The sequence below is a fragment of the Polistes dominula genome, unplaced genomic scaffold (genome assembly GCF_049000335.1).
Source record: "Polistes dominula isolate Pdom_NZ unplaced genomic scaffold, Pdom_raw_medaka contig_6, whole genome shotgun sequence".
Lineage (NCBI taxonomy): Eukaryota > Metazoa > Arthropoda > Insecta > Hymenoptera > Vespidae > Polistes > Polistes dominula.
In genome coordinates this window covers 392,226-415,633 of record NW_028301069.1, presented here as the reverse complement: position 1 = coordinate 415,633, position 23,408 = coordinate 392,226, and the positions used below count along the sequence as shown (strand labels likewise).

The 23,408-nt window shown below is 39.9% G+C and overlaps 2 protein-coding genes across 2 annotated transcripts; one reads left to right on the top strand and one right to left on the bottom strand.

Annotated features, from left to right (window-relative positions):
• The first annotated feature begins 9,244 nt into the window (after positions 1–9,244).
• On the top strand, positions 9,245–9,910 carry LOC149031354 (uncharacterized). Its single transcript, XM_089176289.1, has one exon. It carries the CDS (start codon positions 9,245–9,247, stop codon positions 9,908–9,910), a length of 666 nt encoding a protein of 221 aa, XP_089032415.1.
• An 11,689-nt stretch (positions 9,911–21,599) lies between these two features.
• Positions 21,600–22,457, bottom strand: LOC149031353 (uncharacterized). The gene has a single exon (XM_089176288.1). It carries the CDS (start codon positions 22,455–22,457, stop codon positions 21,600–21,602), a length of 858 nt encoding a protein of 285 aa, XP_089032414.1.
• Positions 22,458–23,408: the final 951 nt, after the last annotated feature.

Below are 23,408 nucleotides of genomic sequence, written 5' to 3'. Positions count from 1 at the left end.
CTATGGATGGGAGAGGGAGACGTGGAGCATGTGATAGAAGGATGCGTCAGAACGGAAAGTGAGAAGGACTGGAGAGGAATAGAGAAAAAGATAAGAGAAATATTTGATGAGAGTGGAAGGGGGGAAGAATGGATGAAGAAGGTGGAGATTTTGAGAGAGGAAAGAGAGGGAGAATGTTTGGTGAAAGGAGGAGAGTACGGAGGCTCAGGGCGGAAGATGGGGGTAAAGAAGGAAAAGAGGAGGTTGAAGGGAATGTGGAAGGATTGTAACCCTTCAGGGAAGCTAATGGAGATTATTATCTATCTTATCTATTTTATCTATTATTATCTATTAAATTTAATTATAATAAAATTTAAACTTAAAATATGAGTTTTATTCATTTCTAAAAAAACTAAATATTTTTAAAATCGTTTAACATTTTACTTCTATTTAAAAATTAATAGTAATATTTATACAATTACTTAAAATTTTAGATCAATTTTTTTCAATTCGAGATAAATTTGTATTTAAATTTTATTCCTTATTACTTCTGACACAAAAGGTACAATTAATTAAATTTACTTTTTATTTTTTATAAAATTTCACTTTTATTACTATTTATATTATTAAATGAATCAATTTGAAATAAATACAAAAACTTTTTAAATAAATAATTAAACTTTTAATTAAATTTTTATCAACTTTCACTTTAATTTAAAAATTATTTATACAATTTAAACTAAACTTAAAATGAATATTTCAATTAATTCATCTATCACTTTAAAATTTTAATAGACTTTATTATTTAATTTATTGTAAATAAAGTATTTTTATTTAAACTAAAATTTTATCTATAAGCACTTTCCAGTACTTAAACTATATTACGACTTATTTCATTTTATTGAAAGTAACGGGCAATTTGTACACATTTTATCATTTTATTCGATTTAAATGATTTATCAAATTTACTATTAAATCCAATTTTAAATTTTATTCAAATTTAATTATTCATTATTTAAAAAAATTGTAATCCATATCGTTCTTAATAAAAATATATTTTGACTTGAATTCAATTACTGTTTGGGATTTAATCTGCCCAATCAGAACGCGCAACAGTTGTCGCTCAATGCAGACTCGCCATAACTCATCTCGGCGGTGAAGAAGCGCCGTGACGCCGGCTTCTCAGACAGTCATCTCTTTCTCATCGCATATACCACACGTGTCTTCTTATCATTGTTCTCAACGACTCATTCCAAGCACACGCGTCTTCTCAACTTTGTCCTACGTCTTCTCACAAAGTACAAGTTCGGTGGGATTAATATAATCCTCATCGTCCGGTTCATAAGTGATTAATATAATCACGCCGTCTCTAGTCCACTCATTGTAATATTCTCAGTGTAAAGTTCGGAACGTAGTCCGCTCAACGGCTGCTCATTTCAAATCTCAACCGTCACGCGGTGTACTCGTACGCATTTTAATAAATCTGACCACTCACTGCAAATGCTCGGCGTTCTTCTCATTTAGACCACTCATTTCCTCAACATTTGGTCCTTCGAGCCGGATCGAGCATTTGCAGGGCAGATTTGTAAAAATTGGTAAAGTTCATTGTGTGCGGTGTATTGCGTCCTCTCAATTCCTTTGTTCGGGAAAGTAGTGCTCTTACGCGTGACGTAGTGCCGTGTCACGCCTTCTCTTTACTCAAAAAAGAAGTGCCATCTCAGTCGCTTTGTTCCGCGCGAAATAGTGCCATCTCAAGTCGTGTGGCTACGCGTGACGTAGTGCCGCCTCACGTTCGCTCTTGCGTCGCGGGAAATAGTACCACGCTCGCGTTAGTGTGACGCGTGAGCCGCCCCCCCTCTCTCACTCCCGTGTAGGGTGGGATATAGCCATCTCTCTTGCGAGTACGTGTCGTCTCACTCGCTTCGCGCGACCCGCGAACACTTCCCCCACTCTTACTCCCGAGTAGCGGGGTATCGTCATCTCGCTCGCCGTTTTTACTAAATAGTGCCGTTATCTATCGCGACATTGTCTTCTCATTGGCACTACTTATTATCAGTGACACTCAGTGCGATCTCATTAAACAGTGACTTTAACTACAGACTTCTCGTTTAATCATCACGATGGTGCTTATGCGTGATGAAGATCAAAAGGCCAAGACCACAAGCAGTGGTGATGACCAAGCAACCGCTCAGCCAGCTCAACCGACTAGCCTGGCGGTACCATCCACGTCCACTCATGGCCAAGGTCCCCGGACCAGGAGCCAATCGCCAGTGCCACTCAGTACAGAACTCACGTTGCGTGTGCAGGCTCAAAAGGAAATCATTGTGTCAATAGAGGATATACTCAGTCAGGTTGGTGAGCCATCTGAAGCGATCACCCTGATAGAGGTGAACATGATGCTCGAGCAGCTGGAGGAGCTGCATAGGTCATTTCGCCAAGAGCACGCTCAACTCGTATGCAATTGGCCTCCCAACCAAATGGGGCATCCATATCTTACTGAGACGGTCAGCATCAACGAATCGAAGTAGATGCTGAAAACAAAAAGATTGCTTGATCGGCTCAAGGAACAGCTCACTCAGATAACTCAGCCAACTCCTTCACCCGAAGCTGGTGCTCGTGCCCGCTCCCGGCTTCCTGAATTGACAGTGCCGACATTCAGTGGAGATTGCCGGAAATGGCCTGATTTCAAGGCCATGTTCAGCTCAGTAATAGGAGACCGCTCAGACCTCAGTGATCTGGAGAAATTCCAGTATCTTAAGTCAGCGATGCAAGGTGAGGCCTACGAGCTCATTGCCAACATCACTCCAGACAACTCATCATTTGACTCGGCTTGGACATTGCTAACATCAAGGTTTGAGAACAAACGTCTAATAATCAAATCTCACCTCGAAAGGCTTCTCAATCTCAAACCGATGCAAAGGCGCCAAGCCACATCGCTGACTAAGATGGTCAAAATTATTAACACATTGTACGCTGGCCCCGCGAAAACGCGGGATTCGAAGTCTATCGCTTGAGCGCCGCCCCCGCGAAAACGCGGGTTTCGAGGTCTGTCGTTTCAGCGCCGGCTCTGCGATAATGCAACATTCTTTTTTTGGCGATTTGTTTGCTATCGTCATGACTACGCCGATCGTCATTTTTTATTACGTCGTAACAAAATGTATACGATGGTTCAGGAACAAGTACAAACAAGAGTCATTCTTGAGTATCGTGTTCCGTAGCCAGTACATCCTTCATAGCTTTACGCTTTTAGTTGAACAGCATAATAAGCCTTCTTATTCTGTGCATTTTTACCCCTCTAATATGAGTGAATTTACTGACTATATTGCTGATCCTCTATCTGATTATTCAATACAATCAGAAGATTCTGATATAGGGGTCGAAGAGAGTGACAGTGATGTGATGCCAAAAAGAAGATCAAGAGCTGCTCCATTACAGTATTCCAGTGATTCCGATGATCTGAGTGATAGTGAAATGTTTACAGAATCACCTAGTTACATCGAATAATGGTCGGACGTTGATAAAGCTCCTAATGTACCAGATTTTATTGCGCAATCTGATCCAAAAGTCCTTCCTGCCAATAAGCAAAGCATAGAAGAAATTGTGGAAATGTTTATTGGCAATGATTTATTTCAATTGATGGTAAATGAATCAAACATCTATTATCACCAAAATAAGGATAAGATGTGTAAGGGTAAAAAAATGCCTAAGTGGAATGATGTTTCTCTGGCCGACATGAAGAAATTTCTTGGTTTGATTATATTGATGGGCCAAGTAAAGAAAGATCGAAAAGATGATTACTGGTCCTCAGAGTTTTATACCAAAACACCATCGTTCTCCACGGTAATGTCGCGTAACAGATTTCGCCAGATTTGGGACACATGGCATTTTTCAAATAATCTTACAACAGCTGGTTCTAATAAGCTCGAGAAGATTCAGCCGATACTAAGTTATTTATTAGATAAATTTAAATCAGTATACACGCCTAAAAAAGAGCTTTCGCTTGACGAATCCATCATTCCATGGCGTGGAAAATTGTCTATAAAAACGTACAATCCAGCAAAAATAGTAAAGTATGGCCTACTTTGTCGTATGTTATGTGAAGCTAGAAGTGGATATATTTGCAACTTGGAAATATACTGTGCGAACGGCAAAAAACTGGACCAAACTATAATGTCGTTGCTCGATAAAAATATAGGTTTGGGATATCATGTATACATGGATAATTACTATAGCAGTATTCGTACCGCAGAATTGCTTCTGAAAAATGGCACACGAGTTTGCGGTACAATGAGAGTAAATAGAGGTGTTCCAGAATCTATGAAGCATATCAGTTTAAAAACTGGAGATTATACATTAAAAAGAAAAAATGAAATTTTAGTACAGGCATGGAAGCCAAAACGCAAAATCGTATACATGGTTTCTACAATACATTCGGGAGAACTAACAAACACAAAAAAAGTACATTGAAAAACAAAACAAGAAATTATAAAACCTCAATCGGTCATAGATTATAACAAATATATGATGGGCGTAGATTTGGCCGATCAGTTTTTATCATATTTTTCCATTATGAGGAAAACCGTGAAATGGACAAAAAAAACAGTTTTGTTTCTTTTAAACTGCGCATTGTTCAATGCATATAGATTATATGTTGAGTTCAATGGTAACACTATAAAATATCAGAAATTTTTACATGCTGTTGCACTTTTATGGATCGAAGAATATACAAGTACTCAAGATGTATCGAATGTTCGTGGCGAACAACCTTCGGTATTAGTTCCAACACCTCGCACATCAAAATATGATCACCATCAGAGACTATCGGGTGATATGAAGAAGCACAACGTTACTCGAATTATTGGATCTAGGAACAAAAACCGATATGTACGACGTCCATGCAAAGTTTGCTCTGCTAGCAAAAAAAGAAGCAAAAGTAGCTTTATGTGTTCTCTTTGCCAAGTACCTTTACATCTTAGAAAATGTTTTGAACAATACCATACATCCCTTAAATACTAATATTTTTCTTTGTGTTTATATTATATATATATATGTAATAATCAATCATCAAATAAAACAGGTGTATTTTTTTAAAAATATAAATTAAATTTGTTTATTTTGCTTCTATTTTTCGTTATCGTTAAATTGCATATAACGAATATGCAAACCAAATTTAGTGTTTTGCAATAATGTATAAAATTTTAAATATTTTCTTTACCTATTCATTGGTCGTCAACAAGCGAATCATGCCGGCGCCCACGCTTTAGGCGGTTGACACGGTGCCGGCGCTCAGACTTTGAATGGCTCAGATGCCACCGGCGTACAATGTGTTAACAAGACTACTCAGGCACTCAGAACGCTCACGGTGGAGAGCAACAATGATTGCCTCATGGTAACCGTTCTCACTGGCCTACTCGATCGTGACACTCGTGAGAGATGGGAGACATCTCTTGCCTCCACCGATGAATTTCCAACTCTCAGCCAGCTCACGGAATTTCTAGTGGCTCGTGCTCGCACATTGGAAACAATGGAAGCCTCGTCCACGCCTGCTCAACCCAATGTGTCGAAAGGGGCTACGACTACTCGGACAAGCTCACATCAGGCATCTCAACAGCCCCCAGCCAGCTCATCAAGGTCGGTCACTCATCAGACTTCTCGTCCAGCTCAGTCACGAACGACATACCCGTGTGACTGTTGTGGGCAAGATCACTACATCGCGATCTGCCCAAAAATGAGAGGCTACTCGGTCAAATAACGGGTAAGGTTGATCAGGGACAGAAGTCTGTGTTGCAATTGTCTAGGCAGGCATAATCTAAGGAGGTGCAACAGCCGACGGCATTGCAAAACATGCAACGATTATAGTCACACCATGTTGCATGGTGCCGACCTCTCAATCATCTTCGAACCACCAGGACATGAGGCTCAGACCGCTCAAGAGGTGTCAGACACACCCGCTCCCTCAACCAAGACCACTCAAGCATGAAGCTCAGGGCAGCTCGTTGAGAGTTGCGATCATCTTGTGTCTAACTTAGCCCATCTCAGTCATCTCACATTGCTGGCCAAAGCGACAGCGATAGTCGTCTCAGCAGCTGCATCAACTCAAGTTCGTCTGCTCATCGACCCTGGATCAGAAATCTCATTCATCTCAGAAAAGCTCACCCAGCAGCTCAAGTTACAACGAAGGCACTCAAGGCTGGACGTTTATGGTGTCGGTGGAAAACGGACTTCTCAAACAAGAGGAATTGTCACGCTCAACCTTCAATCAAGGTATAGACGACTCACAGTGACAATTTCAGCTCACGTATTAAAGACAGTTACCACCATCCTGCCGGCCATAAAGACTCAACAGGAACCCGACTAGCAACACCTGAAGGGTTTAAATCTCGCTGATCCAGAGTTTCTCGTTCCAAAAGCAGTAGAGGTTATAGTTGGAGCAGACTTCTACGGCCAACTCATCATGCCTAATATCATTAGGCACTCAGAAAGAACTCCCATTGCTCAATTGTCAATCTTTTGGTAGCTGGTCATAGGCCCAATTCAGGCACCGGTCACGCTTGCAAGAACAACTCATCATGGCAGCTCTCAGGCATCAAACTCATCCTTGCAAGAGTTGTTGACACGGTTTTGGGTCCAAGAAGAACCTTCATCATCGGACAACTCATCGCTCACTCCTGAGGAGCAGGAGTGTGAGCTCTACTTCAAGACCACTAATTCAAGGGACTCAACAGGGCGCTACATCGTCAGGATGCCGCTCAAATCACCCCCAACAGTCCTGGGAGATTCTTATCAGACAGCTTATCGATCGCTCCAACGAATTCTCAGGCGACTTGGCAGAGACACTCAGTACGACCGATTGTACACTCAGTTCATGCGAGAGTATGAACAAGCTCAGCACATGCTCAAGCTCAATGACAGCTCAGTTGGTAGAAGGCCACATTACTATCTGCCTCATCATGGGGTACTCAAGCCAGACAGCTCCACCACGAAGCTCAGAGTTATTTTTAACGGTTCCAGCGCCAGCTCCACTGGTCACTCGCTCAATGACATCACTCACGTTGGTCCTAATCTGGTGCTCAACATCTTCGACTTGCTCATTTGGATACGCCAACTCAAGTATCTGTTTGCGACTGACATCACAAAGATGTATCGGCAAATCAAGATACACCCAGATGACCAGGATCTTCAACGCTACGTGTGGGGGAACAAACAGCACGTTGAATCTTATTTTCAGCTTACCACAGTAACTTGTGGAACGAAGTCTGCACCGTTCCTAGCTGTAAGAATGCTGCTTCAGCTCGCTGAAGATAAAGGCTCTCATTATCCTCTTGCTGTCAAACCGATCACTCACAGGCGTTATGTTGACGACATCTTCGGAGGATCCGATACAGTGGAACAGCTCGTGGAGACTGCTCAACAACTCATACAGCTCTGCCATGCGGGCGGATTCCCGCTGGCCAAGTGGCACTCTACTTCTCAGCAACTGTTGAGAGAGGTCTCGTCTGAGCTTGACGACACCTCAGGCATCTCATTTGATGACTGCGATACCAAAATCCTTGGTATTCGATGGTCACCTCAACAGGATACGTTCGACTTCTCAACAATCTCGTCTTCTCCCTCCAAACAATTCTCGAAACGTCTAGTCCTCTCAGAAGTAGCACAAATATTTGATCCATTAGGCTTCGCATCTCCAGTCATAATTAAGGCTAAGATCTTTCTTCAGGCTCTCTGGTTGCATAACCTCGACTGGGACGAACCACTCTCAGAACAGCTCATCACACAATGGTTCAGCATCAGACAAGATCTCATTAGTCTGGCAACACTCTCCATCCCACGTTGGTTCAACACGCTCTCTAACTCAGCTGTTGAACTACATGGCTTCTCTGATGAATCGCAATTCGCAATGGCAGCTGTTGTGTATCTCGTTGTCAACTCGCCGTCCACTGGCGCCAAGGTCTCTCTAATCTGCTCAAGGACTAACGTCTCACCGCTCAAGCGGCTAACCATCCCGAGGTTAGAACTCTCAGCAGCGCTGCTACTCTCCACGCTCATGAATCATGTTTGCGCTACTCTAAACATGATCATATCTAAGACAATTTTGTGGACGGACTCTCAGGTATCTCTCACATGGATCAAGGCTCATCCATCAAGATGGAAGGATTACGTACACAACCGCGTAATCAAAATTCAAGAACTCTCAAGGAACGCTCATTGGAGGTATGTGCCTAGCACATCAAACCCAGCTGACTGTGCATCGCGTGGGATAACCACAGACCAGCTGGAAAAGCACTCTCTATGGTGAAGGGGACCACCATGGCTCACCCAAATAATGGCCTCATGGCCAGCTCAGGTCGATACAGCTCCTGATGACTAATGAGCACAAGAAGCTCGTGCTCGTGTCGCACATCACGCGGTACGATCTTCTCCGAGTTATCATTGGGATCTCATTCATCGATACTCATCGCTCAACAGGTTGCTCCGAGTTACAGCTCTCTGCAATAGATTTCTCAAGAGGCTCTCAGGAGAGCTTGACTCGACACCAGCAGCCTGTATCTCAGCTAAAAGCATGGAAGACTCACGACTCTTTTAGGTCAAGGCCACTCAATCAGCGTACTACTCAGAAGAAATCTCAGTGCTCTCAAGACAATCTCAGCTGCCAAGCTCGCACCCACTCTCTAGACTCACCGCATTCATTGATGCCGGCGGTGTGCTCAGGGTGGGCGGTCGCCTCTCAAAGTCCGAACTCATGTACGAGGCTAAACATCCAGCAATTCTCCCTCGTAGCTCCAGGCTCTCAGAACTCGTCATCGCCCATGCTCACAAGAAAACCATGCATGGAGGCACTCAGTCGACTCTGGCACTCATCAGACAACTCTACTGGATCATCGGAGGAAGAGCTCCAGTGAAGTCTTATGTTCTCAGGTGTGTGGTGTGTGCTCGTTACAGGGGGAATCCGTGCTCAGCAATTGATGGGCCAACTACCTCTGGCGCGAGTCACTCCATCACGCCCGTTCTCTCACACAGGCATTGACTACGCTGGACCGCTCACGCTCAAGACTTGTAAAGGACGTGGCTTCAAGACTCACAAGGGTTGGATCTGTGTATTTGTCTGTCTATCAACTTCGGCCGCTCATCTCGATGTCGTTTCAGACTACTCAGCTGAGGGCTTCATTGCAACTTACAGACGCTTCACCTCAAGGCGCGGTGTCCCATCAGACATTTACGCTGATTGTGGCACCAACTTCTTGGGCGCTGAAGTTAAGCTCATGCAATGTTTTTCAGAAAGCTCTTCAGGACATCGGGAGATCTCTTCTGTGCTAGTTCAGGACAAAACACAGTGGCATTTCAAGCCGCCTGCAGCCCCCCCCACATGGGTGGGAAATGGGAAGCAGTAGTCAAGTCTCTGAAATTTCATCTCAGAAGATCTGTCGGAGACACACTGCTCACGTATGAGGAGACTTCCACACTCCTCGCTCAAATTGAAGCCATTCTCAATTCCAGACCACTCGAACCGCTCAGCGATGATCTAGAAGACATCTCAGTGCTCACGCCAGGGCACTTTCTCATAGGAACGGCACTTAATGCTGTTCCTGAAGGCTCACTCTTGGACATCTCAGCAAGTCGGCTCTCCAGATGGCAGTTCATTCAGCAACGAGTTCAACATTTCTGGCGCATGTGGTCAACTCAGTATTTACAACAACTACAAGCTATCTCAAAGTGGCATCACGCTCACAACCAGATTCAGGTAGGTTCTCTCGTTCTCCTTACTGATGAGCGTTTGCCTCCAGGAAAATGGCCCATGGCTAGGGTGCTTAAATTGCTGCCAAGGAAGGATGGACTCACCAGGGTGGTTTTACTGAAGACAGCTACCACAACACTCACCAGGCCGATCACCAAGCTCGCAGTCCTCCCAGTGACCACTCAGAAGGCAGCATAACTCATCATCAACTTCGTTGCTGATGGCGGGCGGAAATGTTTGGGATTTAATCTGCCCAATCAGAACGCGCAACAGTTGTCGCTCAATGCAGACTCGCCATAACTTATCTCGGCGGTGAAGAAGCGCCGTGACGCCAGCCAAACAACGACTACGGTAAGGAGAGTGGTTTGAGGGAAAGTGAGATAAGACGGTCGGTAAAGAAGGGCTCTGACGGGAGCGCAGAAGAAGTAGGTGTGGATAAGGAGCAAAAGAAGAAGGACAGAGGAAGACCGAACAGGGCGCTGACCTGATCTAGGCACAAATCAGATAGTACAGGAGACATAAGAGAGATGATATCGAGAAAGAGAGAGTTGAACTCGCCAGAGGAGAGGGAGATGGTGACAAAAAAAAGTACAGGGCAAATGGAAGGTGAGAAGTCAGTAGTGAAAGGGTTACAAGAAAAATATGCGAATAAGACGGATAGAGAGTCGATGTTTATTATAATGGAAAAAATGATGGAGGGGGAGAGAGACGTAAAGCAAGAGGTTGCAAAATTGAAGATGGAGTTAAGGGAAGAAGTGGCGAAGGAGATTGAAAGGAAGGGAAAGGAGTGGGAGAGAAGAAGTCAAGAGTTAGAAAAAAGACTAGAGGAAAAACTGCAGGATTGAAAAAATAAACTACAGGAATGGGAGAACAGAATGAAAGAAGGAAACAAAGGGGTGGCGAGAAGCAGCAGCGATTTAAGAATGGAGGCAGGAAAACAAACGGAGGTAGAGAAATGGGTAAAAGAGGTAGAAAGAAGATGTGAAAAGTGGGAGGCGGAGGAAAAAAAAAGATGTGTAATAATAAGGGGGTAAAAAAGAGATAGAAAAGGTTTGGAGAAAGAGATGGAGGTCTTTTTTAAGCGAAAATTGGACACAGAGGTGAAGGTAGAAGAAGTGAATCTGATGGGGTATGAAAAGAAAATTATATGAGTGAAATTGAGCAAGAGAGAAGAAAAGGAGAGTATTATGCAAAATAAGAAAAAGTTAGGAGATGAACTGGTATATATTGAGCATGACAGAACAAGGGAGGAAAGAATGGTTCAAAGAGATATAGTAAGCCAGGCGAGGGAATTAAGAAAGCAAGGAAGGAAGGTGATAATACGTTATAGAAAGTTGGAAATAGACGGAGTGTGGTATAGATGGAGTGATAGAGAAAAGAAGCTAGTGAAGGAGAAACAGAGTTATTATATGACAGAGGATAACAGGAGCTAGGTGAAAGGGAGAGAAAGAAGAGGAACAAGAAGAGGCAAGAAGGAGGAGGGAAAAAACAGAAGGGAAAAAGTATAGAGACAAAGGAAGGGAGAAGGGTGAGAATAATGGCATGAAATGTAGCAGGGATAAGGAACAAGGAGAAGGATTTTTAGGAATATTTGGAGAAATTTGATATATTAGGACTGCAGGAGACATGGTTAGACAAGAAGGGGTGCTAGAAGACGGAAGAATTAATCCCAAGAAATTACCACTGGATAGTGCAAGAGGCGAGGAAGGATAAAATGAAGGGTAGATACAGGGGTGGAATGATAGCCGGAGTAAGAAAGGACTTAGAGATTGTGAAAGCAGAGGCAGGTAAGGAGGGAATGATACAGCTTGAGATAAGGGTAGCAGAAGAAGTAATTTGGCACCTAATAATTGTATACAACAGAGGGGGAGAGAGGGAAATGCTGAGAGAATTGGAGGAATGCATAGAAAGGAATGAAGGAAAGAGGTGGCAAATAATGGGTGATTTCAACGCAAGGATTTCGGATAAAGGAGGAACATGCTGGATGGGGGAAGAGGAGAAAAGAAAATCAAAGGACAGGGTGATAAACGCACAGGGGCATGAATTGCTGAAGATGATAGCGGAGAACAGTCTAATGATACTGAACGGAAGTAAGAAAAATGATGAAAAGGGGGAATGGACTTTTGTAAGCAAAATAGGAAGTAGCGTCATAGATTATGTGATAACGGATGAAGAAACATGGGATGAGATAGAGAAAATGCAGATAGAAGAGAGAACTAGAAAAAATGATGGAGAGCGTGAGGAGATCTGAAAGTAAACACAGAAAAAACGAAAGTGATGATGTTCAGTAAGGAAAGAAGCAGAAAAAAAGAGAATAGTTCTATAATGGGAAAGAGATAGAGGAGGTAAGCGAGTTCAAATATCTAGGATACACGTTTAGGTACAACAACAAGGAATAGTCGCACAATCAGGACGTAAGAAGGAGGGCAGTAGCAGCTATGGTACAAGTATGAAGCATTGGAGAGAGGAAATTTGGTGGAGACTTTAGTAGGAGAATGATAATGTTCAATTCAATGGTAAAGAGTATATTCATGTATGCAGTGGAAATTTGGAGGATAGAGGAGAGGAAGGAGTTGGAAAGAATACAGGATAGGTACTTAAGGAATTTACTAGGACTGGATTTAAGTGTACCAGGATATTTGATAAGGGAGGAAACGAAGGTGGAAAGAATAGCAGTGGAAGCAGGAGTAAGGGTGATTAAGTATGAAGAAAAGATTAAGAGGGCGGAAAATGAACTTCTAAGACATTGCAGGAGAGAGATGGATAAGGAGAAATTGGAGGAAACGAGAATGGGTAGATTGAGGGTAAAAATGTATGAAAGAGCAGGATTAAATAGATGGGAAGCAGAGGCAAGAGATGATAACGGACAGAATGTGGCAGAGATATGGAGAAATAAAGTGACAGAAGAGGAAAGAAAGGAAAGGGATAAAAGGATAGAAGAATCAAAGTACAACAGGGAATATAGAAGATGGAGAACAGAAGGGATACCAAAATATCTGCAAGAAAAAAGTAAAGGAAAAAAATTGAAAATGATGGCAAGATTTAAATTAGGGAATGAATGGAGGGCAAGCAGATATTGGATAAAAGAGGATGAGAAGATTATGTGCAGATTGTGTGGGATAGAGAAAGAGACAGGAATGCATGTGATGAGGGAATGTAACTATTCGGAAACGGAAAAGAGGATAGAAGTGTTGATGGGAGAGGAGGGAAAGGGAATGGAATGGATGAAGGAATTATGTAGGAGGAAAGAGCGGTGTTAAGAGGATGTGGTAGTAAGAAGACGTTAATAAAGGTGTACTTGTGTATAGGTGTATTTGTAAAAATGTATATTTGTAAAGATGTATTATATTAAAACGGGTCGACGCACCCCATGTATCCCGAAAGGGAAGCATTATTTTAAAATAAAAAAATAAAGAAATTATTAATTTATTTATAATTTATGTATATATATATATATATATATATATATATATATATATATATATATATATATATATATATATATATATATATATATGTGTAAGAAAGTATAATATACTTTCTTAATATCATTTGAATTTTCCTGCGATCTTAGACTAGCTGACAAGAATCTTAAGGAGGAAAGGTGATACACGGGGCATGATTTATTGCGCAGAAGTTAACAAAAGAGGTTTTACTAAAAAAGGGAACAACAAAGTGAATAATAAACATTGAATGTTGTCTCTCTATTTTACAGTGAAACAGTTCTGTTTATTTATTCATAACCTCCCTACCAAAATAATAATTGAAATCAAATAATTAAAGATAGAACATTATATATATATATATATATATATATATATATATAAGACAATTTCCTTTGTCTTACGAAATTTGGAAACAACGTCACAAATTAATTGTACTGCGGTTGATGCTAGTAATAACTGAATCAACAACAAGTACAGCTTTACTTGATTATAATTATTAATATATAAATATTAATTAATTATTAAATTTACAATTACTATAAATTGAAATTTATAATATTGCTTGGCGATAGACACCATGAGTCTCCCCACGTAACTCAACGTGGTTTCTGCTCTTATCACGCAGTTACGACTGACGAGTGCGAACGGCCGCGTATCTCGCTTGGCATGAGTGTCGAGCAGGCACGACCTCTGACGTGTCGCGTTATAGTTTGGCCTAGCCCAAACTTACATCCCCCCCCCCTTTGACATACGTTACAGGAGTCAGGAGCTTGGAAATAGGGAATCATTTTACTCGCATGATATACATTTGACTCCGGTGTTTTAAATCCCGAATCAATAACATACAATAAATCCGAAATTTTATGTTTTATTTTAAACGGGCCCACTCTGACTGGGTCCAGTTTTTTCCTATTTAAACGATTTCCGTTCTGAATATAAACTAGATCACCGACTTTGTATGTTATATTACGTTTATGTTTTAATTTTTTGTGCATTTAAAAATGCTATCTTTCTATTTTTATCTAGATTTTCCAAATTGTTTTCGTTTAGTTCCGAAGGGAAAAAAGATTTATCAATTCCGTTTAGCAGATAATTCGGAGTAAATTTTGTTGTGCTGTGTATCGTATTATTGTAGTTCTCTACACATTTTTCCGCTATGACTGACCACGGCCTATCTTTATTTTCGAAAATTTTACATCTAATTGCATTTACTAATGTTTGATTTGTTCGTTCGTTTTGCCCGTTTGAAAAAGGGCAATCTACCGCGGTGAAAATGTTTGTTATGTTTTCTGCTTTTAGAAATCTTTTAAATTCTTTTGAGTTTATTCCAGCATATTGGTCAGTTAGTAGTAATTTTATTTTCCCCCTTTTTTGAACTTTTTTAATTAAATTTATGAAATCTTTTGCCGACTGCGTTTTTGAGGTCACTACAAAAGCGTACTTCGTGAAATGATCTACGACTAAATGCAAATATTTTTTTGGTGACTTGTTTCCGCTGAACCCTCCTATTGTATCCAAGGATATTATTTGAAAGGGCTCCGACGCTGGGCCTAATTGTGAAAGGGGTTGCATAAAGTTTCCGAACCTCGATTTATTTCTTATACAAGTATCGCATGCTCGGCAAATAAGTTTTATATGTTTATGCATATTTCCAAAATAATATTTTGGAGTTAAAGTCAGAGTTAACTGCTTTACTCCAATATGGCTTTCGTTGTGAATCTTTTTTATCAATCGAATTCCTAAACTTTCCGAAATCCATATTTTTCCTTTGTTGTTTAGAATTTTATAACAAATGTTATTTCTTTTTACTATTTTGTCTTCTTTTTTTATATCTAATTGTTTTTGATCGTTTATTAATTCTTCCATTGATAAAAAATTTACTATTTTGATAGCCGTTTCACTACTTATGCTTTCATCTAGTACCGGGTTTCGCGAAAAGCTATCTGCTTCTGAATTATTTTTGCCCGGGTTATACTTGATTTCAAAATCAAAATTAGAAATGTAGTTTAATAAAGCCAATAATTCAGGATCTTTGCTCTTTTTCACATTAAAATTTTCCAGCGGCTTGTGGTCTGTAAATATCGTGAATTTATTTCCTATTAGTTTATGTTGTTAATATAAAATACACTCTTTTATTGCCAGGAGTTCCAAGAAAATAGCGCGTTTATTTTCTTGTGACTTTGTTAATTTTTTTGAGAAAAAATAAACTGGTTTAATAGAGTTATCTTTCTGAGGTTGTTTCAAAACTGCCGCTACTCCTTTTTTAGATGCATCAGTGAAAATGTATATGGGAAGTTTTGGGTCAAAAATTGCCACTATCGGTTCCGAACTGAGATAGTTTTGTATTTTTTTGAAGCTGTTTTCACATTCTTGTGTCCATTCAAATTTTACATTTTTCCTAAGTAAATTATACAGTGGTTCTAACTCAATCGAAGCTTGTGGTATATATTTTAAATAGAAATTTATTTTGCCCAAAAGTTGCCTCACATTTTTTTGATTTTGCGGTGTAGGAAAATTTTTAATTGCGATCAAGTTATCATTTAGGGGTCTTACCTCATTTTCTTTAATTTCATGTCCTAAATATATAACCGATTTTTGTGCAAATATGCATTTTTTTTATTTAATTTAAAACCCGCTTTTTTAATGGCTATGAGAACTTCATTAATATGCCGTATATGATCTGTGTAATTTTTGGAAAAAATCAAAATATCGTCGATGTAATTAATCGCGAAGGTTTCGAGATTATTTTTCGCTATTATGTCACTCAGAATTCTCTGAAAAATAGCTGGAGACGATTTTAATCCAAAAGGCAAACATTTCCATTGCCAATGCCCGTTTTGGGTTATAAACGCGGTTTTATATCTATCTTTTTCTCTAATTGAGATTGACCAGAAGGCCGAGTTTATATCCAATTTCGAAAAAAATTTTACAATCCCTTACTCTAGTTAATAGATCATCAATAATCGGAAAAGGATGGCATTCTAGTATTATTATTTTATTTAGTTCGCTGTAGTTTACACATAACCGTGACTTTCTCCCTTCTTCCTTCTTCAAAACAAGAGTTACCGGGGATGCGAAAGGACTAGTGGAGCGTTCAATTAGACCTACTCTCACTAACGATTTTATTTGCGAATTTATTTCTTCGTTATCCGCTATGGAACATTTGTACGGTTTACGCGCAATGTATTTATTTTCAATAAGCTTTATTGTCGCTTCGTAACCTTTTACTCTGCCTACTTCGAATTTGTCTTCTGTAAATAACTCTTTGTGTTTATTCCACACACGTTTCCAAGGACTTTCACTGTTTACAACCGTATTCGTTGATATATACTCAGTGTTCAAATTTTCCTGTATGTGGTATTTCTTTGTATTATTGTGAAAGATTTTCAAATTCTCATCCTGACAAAGTTTAAATTCTTTTATTGCATCTAAACCTAACAAAATGTCATCTTGAAAAGAATCACTTTTTACAATATAAAAACATATTGTACCTGAAATATTAAAGATCTTCGTTTTTAAATTTATTTTGCCTAACGTATTCGTAGTGCCCGCAAATGTATTTAGTTTATTTTTCCCACTTATTTTTTTGTTTAATTTTAGTTTTACTATTGTATCGTAATTTATTATGGATACGTTCGCTCCCGAGTCATATACCGCAACTACTGGCGTATCCTTGATATTAATTCTTAATCTAATAAGTGGGATCGTAATCCGTTTTTTGACTCATCCGAAAACGCTACACTTTCTTCGATCTTTGCGTTATTTATTATTTTTATTTTATCGTTTCTTGATTTTACTTTATCAGGGGGTTTTGACCTGCCCATATCTTCTGAATGATATCTATTTGGGAATCCTTTTTTATTGCCGAGGCAGCACGGTTTTCTCTCTAATCTATTTTCTTCAGAGATTTTCGTTTTTGAGATAATTTTCTTTTCTTTTTCTATGAGACCTTCTAACTGATTTATAAGTGTCATTAAACTATCAACTGTATTTATATCTTTCCTATTTATGTGTAAATGAAATTTTGCTGGCAAACCCAAAACAATTAAATTTATTTGTGTATTTTCTTAAATATTAGGATCTGTGTCTATAAGCAGATCTCTCTTTTTTAGCGCATACTGTAAAAGCGACCCATCTAAATAACGAAATTCATATGCATACTTTATTTCTGACCACCCTATAACAGCAAATGTATCTATAAACGACTTTTTCCAATGTTCCCAAGGTCGTGTGGTCATGTTTACTTTTAGAAAACTGTTAAACCAGTCAAGAGCGGGGCCCTCCAAAAAAAATCTTAACGTTTCCGCGTAATTTACTTCCTTACATCCTAAACGAGTACATTCGCTCACAAAAAGATCCATAAATATTGTCGCGTTCTGGTTTTTTCCCGAAAATTTTTCTAAAACCACGTTCTTTACTCGTGATGAATTTTTTTCATGCGAGACTGACTCAGGATTTTGGGTGGGAACTGTACTAGGATAAACATATGCCCGACACTCATCCAAATACATACCGTCGTAACATACGTTCCCCTCTTCATCCAAGTATTGTCCCTTTAGCTTATCAACCAGAGAAATCAAGACCTTCCGGTATTTTCCCCGTGTTTTCAAATTCTTGACTATGTTCCTCACAATCTTAGTTTCAAAAAGATTAGGGTGATTCTCCTTTGTTGAAAGGTGTTCCGGAAATTCGTAAGTTGTGTCCTCTCCTTCTAATTGAATGGTGCGGACTCTCAAAATGGAGGATTTTACGTCCAATGCCTCTGAGACAAAGCAGAATCTTGCTCGAACGACAGCCATTTTGTGTTGTTGATTTATAAGACAATTTCCTTTGTCTTACGAAATTTGGAAACAACGTCACAAATTAATTGTACTGCGGTTGATGCTAGTAATAACTGAATCAACAACAAGTACAGCTTTACTTGATTATAATTATTAATATATAAATATTAATTAATTATTAAATTTACAATTACTATAAATTGAAATTTATAGTATTGCTTGGCGATAGACACCATGAGTCTCCCCACGTAACTCAACGTGGTTTCTGCTCTTATCACGCAGTTACGACTGACGAGTGCGAACGGCCGCGTATCTCGCTTGGCATGAGTGTGTAGAGGGTTTCTCTATAGTAAAGATAATATTAGACTGAATTTTATTTTATGATTTTTATTGTTAGGATGCGACTTGCTTTTCTTTCTTGTACACTTCTCAACGGCTACGCACAGCCTGTACTCGTCTGGTGACCACACTTGCTAGCGTGGTTCCCTAGCCTTCTAGTAACTTAGATGGCGCGACCATCGGTCGTACCGCTACATTACTCCCTTCGGAGCATTTTTCTTATTACATAAAATGCGAAACTTAAAATTATAGATATTTACAAGTATATAAAAATATAAAGATATATAAAAATATTGCATTATCTCTATCCTAACCTAATAAGTTTTAATTGGTACATACGAATCGGTATTGCAATCTTTTTCGACGAACGCTGGTTTTAGTCTTTCTATAGATACATTTATATGTTTTCCTTTATAGTTAATTTTGAAAATATTATCTGTAAGTCTTTGTATAATTTCGTATGGACCTTCGTAAGGTGCTTCTAATGGTTTTTTTACAGCGTCGACCCTTAAAAATATGTGCGTACATGTATACAACCTATCCTGAATAAAATGTTTCTTTTTGATATGGTGTGCTGTGGATATCGGTCTGATTTGCCTTATATGTTGTCTTAATTTTTCTAAGAATATGTGTGGATCTTGTAATAGCTCTTCGCTGAGGAAAAATTCTCCTGGTAGTCTGATGTTTTCACCATATACCAATTCCGCAGCTGAAGCTTTTATATCTTCTTTTAGACTTGTGCGTAGACCAAGGAGCACTGTTGGTAATATTCCTACCCAGTCTTTTTCTTCGTGGCACATTATTGCTGCTTTAAGTGATCTATGCCATCTTTCTATCATTCCATTTGATGCAGGGTGATATGCTGTTGTTCTAATTCTTTTCGCTCCGACTAATTTGGTTAATGCTTCAAATAGTTGACTTTCAAATTGTGTTCCTTGATCAGTTGTAATTGTAATAGGAGAACCAAATCTCGAAATCCACTGCGAATAGAATGTTGTCGCCACTGTATCTGCTGAGGTATCTGGCATTGGAATTGCTTCTGGCCATCGAGTAAACCTATCGATCATAGTTAGGCAGTATCTCATATTTTTAATCGTTGGTAATGGACCTATTATGTCTATGTGCACATGTTCGAAACGTCCTTGTGGTACTTCTATTTTCGAAGGTATCTGTTTGTTATGACGGCTTATTTTGCACTTTTGGCATGCTAAACATGTCCTTGACCATTCTGCGATATCTTTGTTCATCTTTGGCCACATGAAGCTTTTTCCTATAAGGTGTTTTGTTACTCTGCCGCTGGGATGTGACAAATTGTGTACGTTCTTAAAAATCTGCCTCCGTAAAGAGACCGGAACGTATGGTCTTATGCTTTTTCCTACTATGTCGCCATATATGTATTTATCAGAGCTATCGAGGAAAATCTTTTGCAGGTTCCATTTTTCTTCTGCTAAAATATTCTTTAGTTCGTCATCCTCTTGTTGCTTTGCCATTAGCTCTTCTGTTGATACTAGGACTGGCATGTCTATGGTTTCCAGTCTTGACATAGCGTCAGCTGCCACATTGTCCTTTCCAGCAACGTAAACAATTTTGGAAGTAAACTGTCCTACGTAATCCAACTGTCTGGCTTGTCTTGGGCTTGCTTTGTCCGTATTTTGCTTAAAGGCGTATGACAGTGGTTTATGGTCAGTCTCTATTATTAATTCTCTTCCTTCGACAAAATACCTAAAAAACTTTAAACTTTTATAAATAGCTAACAATTCCCTATCATGCACACTATATCTAATTTGCGCTTTTTCTAGTTTCCTTGAGAAATATCCTAGTGGTTCCCATTTGTTATCACAGAATTGTTCTAACACTGCTCCAATTGCGTTATCGGAAGCATCAGTCTTTAATTTTAATATCGCTTTTTCTTTTGGGTATGCCAATAATGTTGCTGTGGCAATTGCTTCTTTGGCTTTTTTGAACGCTTCTTCCGCTGCTTGATTCCATTCTATCAGTCTTTTGTCGTGCTTCTTGGCACCTACCATATATTTGTTAAGTGGATCAAGCCATTCTGCAGCCTTTGGTAAGAACCTCCTATAAAAATTCACTACCCCAAGGAAACGTCGCATATCTGAAACAGTCTTTGGTTTTGTATAGTTTTGTATAGCGTGGACTCGCTCATCCAACGGCGCTATACCCTTATTATCTATCTTATAACCTAAGTAGTTTACGCTATTTTGAAAAAAATTGCACTTTGAAATGTTTATTGTTAGTCCATATTGCCTAAGTCTATTGAATATTGCACGCAGATGTTTTTCATGGGATTCCTTATTTTTAGACGCTACAATTATATCATCTATGTAACAGGCACAAAAATCTAATTTGCTTAATACTATGTTCATAAACCTTTGGAACGTTTGCGCCGCGTTACATAAACCGAAAGGCATCACTGTGTATTCGTACAGACCAAAAGGTGTGATTACCGCTGTTTTTTCTATATCTTCCTCAGCCAACGGAATTTGGTGATATGCTCTAGACAAGTCTATTGTAGAAAATATGTTACAGTCACGAAATTGTTGCGTGACGTCGTGTACATGTGGAATGGGGTACCTGTCTGGTACCGTAACGCTATTTAGTCGCCTATAATCTCCACATGGTCTCCATTCGCCGTTTTTCTTTGGTACCATATGCAGAGGGCTCGCCCATTGACTCTTGGACGGGCGACAGATTCCTTCGTTGACTAGTTGCTGAAATTCGGCTTGTGCGATTCGCAGTTTTTCCGGATTTAGCCTTCTTGCTCTCTCTGCTATTGGAGGACCTTTTGTGATTATATGATGTTTCACCGTGTGGCTGATGGGTTTCCTGGAAGTTGGTTTCGTTAAATCTGCGTACTCCCTAAAAGTTCTAAATACGGACTATTGCAATTAATGGTCAAAATGGTTGGAACGTCGATATTTACTAATTCTGCTTTCCTAGAAAGCAATGTATTGCCGTCCAACAATTTTTTGTTTCTTAAATCAGGTAATAAATTATAAAAATGCAAGAAATCGGCGCCTATTATTGCTTTAGAAACATTCGCTATAATGAATCTCCATGAAAAATCTCGACGGAGTCCAAGATTTAAGTTTAAAAGTTTTTTTCCGTATGTGTCTATTTCTGCACCATTTGCCGCGTACAACTTACACGTATTGTCTTTGGTTTCACTTATCGAAGTACGTGGAATCACTGAGACGTCTGCACCAGTGTCTATCAGAAAACATGCTCCTGTTTTCCTATCATTTACCATGAGGCGCAGGTTTCTCGTCGCGTCGTCAAATGCCTCTATTTGAGACGCTTGCATTAGTTTTCCGAAGGCTTTCTTTTATCCGGGCCTGTCCACTTGCACGGGGGTCTGCACTTCCACGATTGTTCCGCGAATTTCCAGTGGTAATAACATAGGCCGTCATTGTTTCGGTGTTTGCTTGATGATCGGCTTCTACTTCGGGATCTTGCGCGGAAACTTCGGTACCTTCTTCTGCCGCGCATTAGGTTTTTCATCTCCTTCGTTAGTTGCGCGATTTCCCGCTTGATTTCCGCTACCTCGCGATTGATTGTTGTTTGAGCGGCACTTCCTATTGGCGCTGCTTCCGTAATGGCGGCCGTTTCCGGCAGACGCTCTCTCTCTAGGATCTTATCACCCATTTCCGCTAACTTTGCGGGTGACGTATTTTCGTCTGCAATGGCCAGGATCTCTTGTGCCCTGGTTGGCATCCTCTGCATCCATAATGTTAGGAGCATTTTCTCGCTAACACTATCTCCTGCTAAGCGTTTCATTTCTCTCCAAAGTTCGGAGGGTGTTTTGTCTCCTAATTCCACTCCCATTAACAATCGCCCTAGCCGTTGTTCGTCGGATTTAGTTAGTCTCTGTACTAAGGCTTCTTTCAAATGTGTGTACGTACATTGTTCGGGAGGGGCTGCTAGGATGTCGTATACCTCTCTTATCAGCGTGGTATCCAAACTTCTTACCACCGCTGACACTTTTACGGCATCCGATTTAACGTTGTACGCCGCGAATTCCTTTTCCAACATCACGAACCATAAATTTGGTTCCTCTTTCCAAAAGGATGGAAGATTTACATTTCTAAATTCACTGGCGTTGACTTCCTTTGTGTCGGTGTCGGCACGGGCCACGTTGGCTTCGCTGGTTGATTGTGCCATTGTTCTTCTTTTTATTATTTTTTCTATTTTAGTTTTTGTATTATTTTTTTATTTTTTTTACGCGGACGTTCCCGGGTTTCGGCACCAATTTACTGCAGAGGGTTTCTCTATAGTAAAGATAATATTAGACTGAATTTTATTTTATGATTTTTATTGTTAGGATGCGACTTGCTTTTCTTTCTTGTACACTTCTCAACGGCTACGCACAGCCTGTACTCGTCTGGTGACCACACTTGCTAGCGTGATTCCCTAGCCTTCTAGTAACTTAGATGGCGCGACCATCGGTCGTACCGCTACAAGTGTGTGGCGATACGTGCCTAGTGTATCGACGCGGCACACTGGCGCCCTTCCTCCCTATGCGGGTACTAGACTAACTAAACCCAAGTTGAACGTAACGGTCGAAATGTAAGTTAGTCCTATATATGGCGTCCAAGAGTTTAGTTGTATCTTGTTAATAAATTTATATATTTTTGTTACTTTAATTGACGACTATCGCGTAAATCTCCAGATCAACCTTTTCCGTTAACCTTGTTCCCCACATAAATAATTGGTGCCGAAACCCGGGAATATAAAAAAAGGAAAAAAATGGAAATTCAGGGAACAAAGACCGGTACAGCAAAAAATGGCGCAGATAGTCGAACAGAGAACAAAGGACCCGAGATACAGGCAAGCGAATTTCGTAGCGTTAGATTAGCTCCTTTCATGAGAGACGAACCAACGCTATGGTTCATGATGCTAGAGCGTGAATTCGCAGCTTATAATGTACGCTCTGATGCCGTAAAAAGCGCAGCAGTTGTCCGACATTTGGATGTTGCGACCTTGAAAATTGTGGCGGACATAATTGCCACCACGTCTAACGATTCATATACTGAAATAAAGGAGGCATTGATCACACGCTTAACAGCGTCGGAAGAATCAAAATTTCGACAACTCCTTACAGGCTTGGAGCTA